Source organism: Enhydra lutris, unplaced genomic scaffold, assembly GCF_002288905.1.
Source record: "Enhydra lutris kenyoni isolate GAN:26980312 unplaced genomic scaffold, ASM228890v2 scaffoldscaffold56, whole genome shotgun sequence".
In the NCBI taxonomy this organism is placed as follows: Eukaryota; Metazoa; Chordata; class Mammalia; order Carnivora; family Mustelidae; genus Enhydra; species Enhydra lutris.
The window spans coordinates 11,024,431-11,033,824 of record NW_019154140.1 but is presented as its reverse complement, the minus strand read 5'-3'; the positions used below and the strand labels follow the sequence as shown (position 1 = coordinate 11,033,824).

The window sequence follows — 9,394 nt, the reverse complement described above, 5'->3', positions numbered from 1 at the left end:
AGAGAGAAGTAGGGCCGCAGTGGCTGGGTGACCCCAACCAAGGCTCTTTGTTACAGCAGGCTCCCTCCAGGCCAGACGTTCTCTCCCCCTTTTTACACTTCCGGAAGGCCCCCGCCCCCTCAAGCTGGGCAGTGCTAGCTAGAGTGGGCTCTTGGGTGGGAGCAGCTCTCTGCTGCCCCCACCTGAGTCCAGCTGTAGGTGGCAGGTGTCGGGTTAGGCCCAGCCCCCTCAGGGCCTAGCCACTCAGGTACCCGTTGGATCCTCCCCTTGGGCTGGGCTTTTATAAAGGGCCAACCCTGGGGTGTTGTTCCTACCTAGAAGCAGCTTCTCGGCCCCTTGTAGAACCTCTGTCAGGTTCAGCCTACTCGCCTCTACTCCAGCCTCCACTCAAGCCTCCACCATGTCCGTCAGGGTGACCCAGAAGTCCTACAAGGTGTCCACCTCCGGCCCCCGGGCCTTCAGCAGCCGCTCCTACACCAGCGGGCCTGGCTCCTGCATCAGCTCGTCCGCCTTCTCTCGGGTGGGCGGCAGCTTCCGGGGGGGCCTGAATAGCAGCATGAGTGTGGCCGGGGCCTACGGCGGCGGGGCCGGGGGTATGGGGCGCATCACGGCCGTCTCAGTGAACCAGAGCCTGCTGAACCCCGTTAAGCTGGAAGTGGATCCCAACTTCCAAGCTGTGCGCACCCAGGAGAAGGAGCAGATCAAGACCCTCAACAACAAATTTGCCTCCTTCATCGACAAGGTGAGGGCTCCCCACTCCGCGTGGCGGGCAGTGCCTGGGGCTGGGGGTCCCGACCTGTGTTTTGGTCGCCCTGTCTGTGGGCACTTCTCCAGCTCCCCACCGGCGACCTGCTGGCCCCACCCACCGTGGCCGCCCTCTCCCTTCCAGCTATGACTCAGTCCTCCCGAGCCCTTTGGTTTAGCCCCGGGCGGCGAGGGGGAGAGGGGCCGGGCAGCCCCTGGTTCTAAACCTTGAGGCTTCCTCCACGCATCACACCCCTACCCGAGTTCTGACCCGTCTGTGAAGCTTTCAGCCTGGAAGAGTCCGAGCTGCTCACCTGAGGGGTGGGACGGGGGTGTGGGAGCCCTGCTCTAGGTTAACCCTTCTCCCTGGCCCTACCCCAAGGGCTCCCCAAAGGTGACCCTCTGCTTTCTTTTCTTTTTTTTTCTTTTTCTTCTTTTTCTTTAATTTAAAAAGGGTTTGATAGGATTGTGGAATAAGGAAGCGGGTGACTTGACTCAGAGCAAATATTGATTGAGGCCTTTGGCATTCCAGGCCCCGAGTGTGGGGGCATCGGGATGAGTCACGACCTGGCCCCCCGCCCTGGGAACCCGGGGTGGGCGGGGCCGGGCTCGGCAGAGACTCGCCCTCGGTGTTGGGGTGAGGGGCTGAGGCCCTCTGTCTTGAGGAGGCGCTCCCCTCCCTGGGGCAGCTCTTAGCTTCTGGGGGTCGGGGTCAGGGTGAGGGGGGCGCCAGGAGCTGGCTTCAGGAAAGCCCATCCAGGATTCAAAGTCTGAGGCGTTGGACACCCCGCCCAGGTTTCTTGTCCTGTTCAAGCCCAGAGTTTATGGCCTCAAATAAGGCGTCTGTCCGCCAACGCCCCTCTCCCCAACATGGCCCTTGGCCCCCTTTCACTCTCCCCTACCCTGGCTCCGCCCCAGCCTGGCTCCACTTTTCCGAGGCCAGGCTCCGAGCCATGCTCCGAGCCGGGTTTTGCAGCCTCGATGGTTGCTGACTCCGGGGCCCCGGGGCCCCAGCGCTCTGGAGGATTGGGCCCCTCCCTGCTGACTGGCTCCTGGAGGCGTTGTGGGAAGGGAAGGAGGCAAATCCTGGGGCAGAGTAGCGCCCTTAGGAATTGGAGTCCCCTAGGGAATGGGCAGGCCCCTGCTTTGGGAGGGCTTGCGGGCTCCTTGACAGAAGGCACCCTCGACTTTCCTCCTTGACTGCGTTTTGTTAGCTCTGGGGTCCTCACAGTGGGTAGTGAAGGGCAGGCTCTGAGTCGGAATTCCTGGTTCACCGTGCTGTGCCCTTTCCTTTGATGGGGTTCCCTTGCTAAATCTGATTTCATCTATAAAATGGGCATGATAATCCCTAAATCAAAGAGGTTTTGCCTATTCAAACGTATAATGTATGTAAAGAGCTTAGCAGTGCTTGGCCCATATTAAGCAGCCCATTAAGGCTAACTGTCAAAAATCATTTACTTTTTATAATTTTGGGGCAGAATGACTTGGGGAAGAAAAGGATTTATAGAGAAGAATTTGTTGGACTTAGATCATACCTTTCAGACTGCTTTCTCTTTTAAGTCCCCTCAATTTAAAAAAAGCCACGTCTTTGGGTCGGTTAAGGACCACGCATTCCTGCCCTTGGAACCCGTCTATTATTCTTTCTTTTAAAAATTTCCTTTCTGGGGCACCCGGCTGGCTCAGTTGGTGGAGCACGTAACTCCTGATATCCGGGTTGTTAGTTAAGCCCCATGTTGGCTGTAGAGATTACTTAAAGAATACAATCCAAAAATCAATCAATCCTTTCTAACATGCCTTAGTTCCATGCTAAAATCTGGATTCCTTGAGCCCAAGGAACCTCTTTGTGCTGAGGGCAGGAGGAGAGGGCTGTGGATTCAGGGGTGGAGTCGGGGAGGGGGAGACCTCTGCCTGCCTGGAGGATTATCTCAGGGAGTGCAGTGGGGAGGGGGGTGTTCGGTTTGCACCCAGATCTGCCTAGTCTCTTGCCTCTTGTCTGGCTGAAAGTGACATCTGCCCAGAGAGGCTCCTGAAAGGGCCTGCCTGGGCTCCTCTAGGCCACCGCAAGGTTGAGACCCGGCTCAGAGAGGGGAAGCAACTCAGTGTCGCTCAGCAAGGGTTAGCTAGTTGCAGCCTTTGGCTAGAACCTAGGTCTTCTGGCCAGTGCTCTCCGGGCCGAAGGGCTGCAGTTTCTCTGTAATCTGTAGGAGTGCCTCGAAGCCACTCCATATAATAATAATGATGATGATGATACTATTTGATACGAGCAATTAAATGTCTTTTTCAATCTCATATAAAGTGTTAATCGAAACTTGGCTCTTCTTACTGATTTGTAATATACAGTCGAAGTAAATAAGACCTGTTTGTTCTGCAAATACCATTTCAACATAACTCTCCTGGCCGCCCATGCACTTGCTTGTCGTCCCCCTAACCCCCCGCCCCAGCTCTTGGGGGACATGGCTCCCTAATCTACTCACAATGGTGTCTTTTTCAGGCCACTGGGGATTCCTCCCAGAGCAGTTAACCAGCCCTCTGGGCTCTGGAGACATCCCTGGAAGTGAGCTAGAGGAAAAGACAGTGTTGGTTCCCCCCAAGACCCCTCCCCTGCCTCGTGGGCCCGACGTGGACCTTCTTGCTCTTCCTTCCTTTATGCAGGTGAGGCACCTGGAGCAGCAGAACAAAGTTCTGGAGACCAAGTGGAGCCTCCTACAGCAGCAGAAGACCTCGCGCAGCAACATAGACAACATGTTTGAGAGCTACATCAGCAACCTCCGGCGGCAGCTGGACACCCTGGGCCAGGAGAAGCTGAAGCTGGAGGTGGAGCTTGGCAACATGCAGGGGCTGGTGGAGGACTTCAAGAATAAGTGAGCCGCCCTCCTTCCTCCCGCCCCCTACCCGCTGGAAGTTCGCCAGCCCTGCCTAAGACCCCGTGGCCCCGTGCCTGATGGGCCGTGCAGTCCTGTATAATTAGGGTGATCAGAGGACCAGGTTTTCTAGGACAGTCTCGCTTTGTGCCTGTTGTCCAGGTGTAATTGTGAATAGCACCCACCCCCCCTCAATCTGAGAACTGCCCGGGTTTGGATAACAGATTATATGTTAATACGTCCATGGTAAACCCAAGGTGGGAAAGGCCTCTGTTGTGTACTTACAGGCCTGGCCCTGCTCCAGCATACCCCATAAAGTTCTGCCTGAGGTCTTGTGTCAGTCCCCGCTGCTGATCCTCTTCCTGTGCCTGATCCCATGTGTTTTCGTGGTCTCAGAGAGGTTTCTGGCTACAGGCTTCCTCGCTGACTGACCACAACCAGTGGTTGTGGGGTGGGGAGAGAGTGCTGGTTGAGGCAGAAGGACGAGACCTGCCCTTGTATCCTGCATCTTCATGAACTGAGTTTTCTAGATATCCTTGCCTCCCCAAATACATAGGACAAACTCACCTTTTGCCTTCATCCTCTGATTCTAAGTCTGTTTCTCACCAGATATGAGGAGGAGATCAAAGAGCGTGCAGACCTGGAGAATGAATTTGTCCTCATCAAGAAGGTGAGGGAGCCCCCCCTCCACCAGATGCAGGAGATGGGGCTTAGAGACTGGGACTAAGGCTTTCTGGGTTCGGTCCCTAAATGTGTCCAAGTAATGGGATATTTGGCTATCTCCTAGGTATTCAGCATAGAAAAACCGACGGGGATGGGGTAGTTAGGTGCGTTTGGACAGAACTCTGGACATTGATGTTGGGACATGGTTAAGAAAGTGGAGCAGAATTGGAGGTGTGACCGCAGAAGGCTTCCTGGAGGGGGAGGAGAAGGAGGAGGAGGGCTGCAGGAGAGGGAGGTAAAGGGGTTGGGTGGGGATACAGGTGTGATGGGGCAGAGGCTGGAGGACCAGGCTACAGAGTGAGGTGGGAAAGTCATTTAGTTAGAAGGTTCTATGTCTGGGCCACTGGCTTCCCCTGGTTGCTGTCCTATGTGGGCGCTCAGCTCAGACTCCCTTTCCCTGCCACCCAGGATGTGGACGAAGCTTACATGAACAAGGTAGAACTTGAGTCCCGCCTGGAAGGGCTGACCGACGAGATCAACTTCTTAAGGCAGCTGTATGAAGAGGTATGTTCTTGGGGCCTGAAGACTGAGGGCCCCCCACCCCATCAGGCTCCTCCCTACCCCCGGCACGTCCACAGACAGGGTCTTACCACTGAATAATTAAAATTATCGATATAACCAAACATGGCTGTTCTATACATTTTGTCCCCCATTTCATAGATGAGAAAAACAGGCTTGGGAATGAAATAGCTTGTCCAAGGTGGTCATCACAGAGTGGTGACCCAGCTGTAATTTGAACCTGGTTTGTTCCCAGAGCCTTTGTTCGGAATCTTTGGGCTTTGTAGCAAGCTTTTTAGGGGCTCATATGTTGGCAGCTGACTGGGGAAGGGTTCTGCCCCTTGGGTCACTTACCTGGAGCCAGGTGGCTTTTTGTCCTTGCTGACTTTTATCTGTACATCCTTCCAGGTTTCAGGCCTTTGACCCATCTTCCCAGCTCTAGCTCCCATCTTCTCTCCTCTGCTGACCTCCCTGTCTTGTCCCGAAGGAAGTCCCTCTGCCAAAGGGGGCTCCTTGTGTGCAAGGACAGGGCCTCATACCCCCTTTGCCATCCCCCAACCCCAGGAGATCCGTGAGCTGCAGTCCCAGATCTCGGACACGTCTGTGGTCCTATCCATGGACAACAGCCGCTCCCTGGACCTGGATGGCATCATCGCTGAGGTCAAGGCTCAGTATGAGGACATCGCCAACCGTAGCCGGGCTGAGGCTGAGGCCATGTACCAGATCAAGGTGAAGAGCAGGGTCACAGGCTGGCCCTCCGCTCTGGCTGGTTCTGAGCCCTAGTACTTGAGGTGGGAGCAGGATTTCAAACTCTCCTGCCTGCTGTGAGCTGGGCCCAACGTGTGGGTGCTGGGGAGAGAGGGATGTCCGTGTGCCTGGAGGTCTGGGAAAAGGGCTGGCAGGGGTGTGTATGTATGTGTGTGGGGGGAAGGGGAGGTGAGCTGAGCGGGGCACTTGCCTCACTCCTGCCTCACACCCACAGTACGAGGAGCTGCAGACATTGGCTGGGAAGCACGGGGATGACCTCCGTCGCACGAAGACGGAGATTTCTGAGGTGAATCGGAGCATCAGCCGACTCCAGGCTGAGATCGAGGCCCTCAAAAACCAGGTATTGCTGGGCTGGGGGTGGGAGAGGATCCTTGGACATGTCTGCTCTTGGGTGAGAGCAGACAAGGCAACAAGGAGTGAGGAGGCTGGGGTCAGGAGAAAGGAATGCTAGACCAGACTTTCAGCTTCTCAGACTGCCCCCTGGGTGGGGGAACGGTGCTGAGCAGGTCCTTGGGGCTGTGATGGGCCAGAGAGGGGTGGGACAGATAGCTTAGGCTCTAGGATGGAACCTTTGGTTCCCTTGAGCCTGCTTTATTTTATCTCTTATATATCAGGGTAAGGTCAGGTTCTGCTGCTTTAAAGCAGTCTCGAAAGCGGAGATGTGGTCCAGTTAGTTAGGCCTGGGATGATGCCTCATGGGGTCCCAGGTGAGAAGTTTATGCAAGGAAGTGCCTGGGAGCTGCTCAGGTTTCCCTGTCCTGCTTCTGAAGCCCATGGTAGCATTTTCTTTGAGCTAGGTGGAGTTGCTTAGTCTAGGTCAGGGAGAGGCTCTGGTTCCCAATAGAGAGGGGAGGGGTAGGGTGGGTGCAGGGGGAGGAGGCAACCAGACTCTGCTCTACCTGCTGACCTGTCCCCCTGCCTGCACAGAGGGCTGCCCTGGAGGCTGCCATTGCCGATGCTGAGCAGCGCGGGGAGTTGGCCATTAAGGATGCCAATGGCAAGGTGGCCGAGCTGGAGGCCGCCCTGCAGCGAGCCAAGCAGGACATGGCCCGGCAGCTGCGCGAGTACCAGGAGCTCATGAACGTCAAGTTGGCCCTGGACATCGAGATCGCCACCTACCGCAAGCTGCTGGAGGGCGAGGAGAGCCGGTGCGTAATGGGGTCTTTGGTGCTCTAGCCCTGGGACCTGGGGTGGGCAGGGGTGGGAATTGAGTCCTGTTGTCCTGGGACAAGGGCCTGGAGTTGGTTCTGATGTTCCATGTATCCTCTGGGTACAGGCTGGAGTCTGGGATGCAGAACATGAGTATCCATACTAAGACCACCAGCGGCTTCTCAGGTGAGTGTCTCGGCCTGGGGGTGGATGCAGGAGGGCGGGGCCTTTTTACACCGCTCCTGGTCATTTCCCTCTTGTACAGGTGAGCAAGATGGGGCCCAGTTAGAGGTCTTGTCCAAGGTCACATAACTAATTCAAAGCTCTCGGTTTTCCCCACCCATCCTAAATCATGAGCCAGGGTGAATTCCCCAGCCCTGGGAACCATGTAGCAGATGGTAGGGAATGGGGACATGGAACCTGATGTGGGCTTGACCTTCTGTGCCCATTTGGCTGTTCTGTCTCTGACCAGGTGGCCTGAGCTCGACCTATGGGGGCCTCCCAAGCCCTGGCCTCAACTATGGCCTGAGCTCCTTTCAGTCCAGCTTTGGCCCCTCCGGGTCCTTCAACCGTGGCAGCTCCTCCAAGGCTGTGGTGGTGAAGAAGATTGAGACCCGTGACGGGAAGCTGGTGTCCGAGTCGTCTGATGTCCTGTCCAAGTGAACAACCACCGTGGTCCCACCCAGCCTCCCCGCTCTCGTGGCTGCCATAGAGCCTTTGAGGGAAGGAGCTGTGTAGGGGAGCATTGGGAACAGGAGACCCACCTAAGACTCACTCAGCCCCAGTCCTCAGCCTGCCCCTGGGGGGAGTCTGCTGCCCTGGGTACCCCCTCTTGTCCATGCCTCCAACTAAAAGCCAATTTGAGTGTCTTGTCCCAAATAAAGCCTCAGCCGGTTCTGCCCATCCCACTTGCTGTGTGCAGCCCTTGGCCATGGGGTGAGGGAAAGGAGGTCAGGAGGCCTCTCCTGGGACTCAGAAGCTGGGGTGGGGGATGGCTAGAACATGGAGAGGGGCACTGGGAAGGAAAGTCTGGCCTTCTCCAGGCTGTTCCCAGAGAGATCTCTTTGCTGAAAAAAAAAAAAACCACATGACACCTTGGGCATGAATGTGCTCTTCAACACCCCATTTCATTTTATCTATGCAACAAACACTTTGAGGCAGGCAGGCGGGTTTTAGATACTATTAGCAGGAGAGAGTTCAATTTCCTTTCTGCAGACCTCCCAGGACTCCTTGCACATAGGGCCGAGTAATTGGCCCAGCGGTAAAGAGGAAGCTCTGGAGTTTGTACTCTGCCCTTCCCCAGCCTCTTCTCCTCGTCAGTCAGGCACATGGCCTTTGCTTGGTGGCCACAGATGCCTTTTTACCGTCTTAATTCCTTTGCATTGGGGGACCAAGGAGTCCCAGGTTTCCTTCCCCTTCCGAAGCCCAGAGTCCATTCATAGCAATTGTACGTGTCCCACCCACGGTTTCTAGAAGCCAAGATCGCACAGGACTTGGCATTGATAAGTGAGCTCTTCCCAGCTCCCCTGATGGTTGCATCCATCTGACACCGGTCCTTGCCATTCCTTTGCCACCCTTTTACATGCAGTGTTAAAAATTATTTTTAAGATTTATTTATTTGAGAGAGAGAGAGTGCAAGCTGGAGTAGGAGGGGCAGAGGGAGAGGAAGAGAGAATCTCCAGTGGCCATACCGAGTATGGAGCCCCACGCAGGGCTCAATCACGACCCTGAGCTCCTGACCTGAGCTGAAACCAAGAGTCGGACGCTTCACCAACTGCACCAGCCAGGCGCTCCCACACGCAGTGTTTGTATTATACATACAGCTGAGTGAGTGAAGGGTGTGTGCCTTCTGTGTTTGCATGTGGAGGGCATGCCGTGTTGGTAGGGGTGTGTATATGTTCTGTGAAGTGTGTAAAGGGGTTTGCCCATCTTTGTGGAAACTGCAGCCTCCAGGGTCTAGGTCAGGGCCAGAAGTTGAGGACGCACCTGGGTGGGTCAGGGCATCTCTGGCCCCTGGTCCCACCACCCCCCCAGCCCCCACTGCCACCCCGGGGGTTCCAGGCAGACACGCTGACCCCTTAGCTCCGGACGAAGTGAGGACAAGCCCTTACTTAGTTCTGACTTTCTGAAGCACAAGGAGAATAAAAACCATGCAGAGAGTACAGTTGTGGGGACAGTGGGGGAGGAAACTCAAGTTCTAGCACTGCTATGGGGTCTCAGGGGTCCTGTCGCCAGATCCTTGGCTTCTCAGCATCGGGGTTCTCCAGATATCTCCCTGGCTACTTAGCTCGACGATGGAGCTACTTCCAGACTGATCCCAGGCCTTCTACTTCCCTACCCGTTCCCAGGGCTAGGCCCAGAGTTCTGGACTCTGTCACAGTAAAGGACTTCCCTTTTCCAGGACCAAATTAAGCACCATTGTTTAGAACATGATTAATTTTTGGCAACAGCTCAAAGTAAGAAATTCATTTTTATCACAACCTACAGACTAAGCAGCCTTCAGTTCATGTGGGACTGACTCTCACCAGGTCCCAGGGTGGTATCAGAGCCCAGAGCAGGTGTGGCACCCAGAGAGAGGGACCTCTTGGCCCCTGAGGCCCTGAGTCAATATTTTAAATTGTGTCCCACCCAATCCTTCTCAAAGCCAGCCA

The 9,394-nt window shown here is 55.5% G+C and overlaps 1 protein-coding gene across 1 annotated transcript; it reads left to right on the top strand.

The window, feature by feature from the left end:
• Positions 1-314: 314 nt before the first annotated feature.
• Positions 315-7,646, top strand: LOC111157804 (keratin 8). The gene is made up of 9 exons (XM_022519462.1): positions 315-742; positions 3,397-3,605; positions 4,215-4,275; positions 4,737-4,832; positions 5,391-5,555; positions 5,809-5,934; positions 6,522-6,742; positions 6,871-6,929; positions 7,216-7,646. Exons 1-9 carry the CDS (start codon positions 401-403, stop codon positions 7,404-7,406), a joined length of 1,470 nt encoding a protein of 489 aa, XP_022375170.1. The 5' UTR covers positions 315-400; the 3' UTR covers positions 7,407-7,646.
• Positions 7,647-9,394: the final 1,748 nt, after the last annotated feature.

Coding starts and splice junctions, on each gene's coding strand:
- LOC111157804 (XM_022519462.1), top strand. CDS start 401: ATGTCCGTCAGGGTGACCCAGAAGTCCTACAAGGTGTCCACCTCCGGC. Junction 4,833..5,390: donor TAAGGCAGCTGTATGAAGAG/GTATGTTCTTGG, acceptor CCCCAACCCCAG/GAGATCCGTGAGCTGCAGTC. Junction 6,930..7,215: donor GACCACCAGCGGCTTCTCAG/GTGAGTGTCTCG, acceptor GTCTCTGACCAG/GTGGCCTGAGCTCGACCTAT.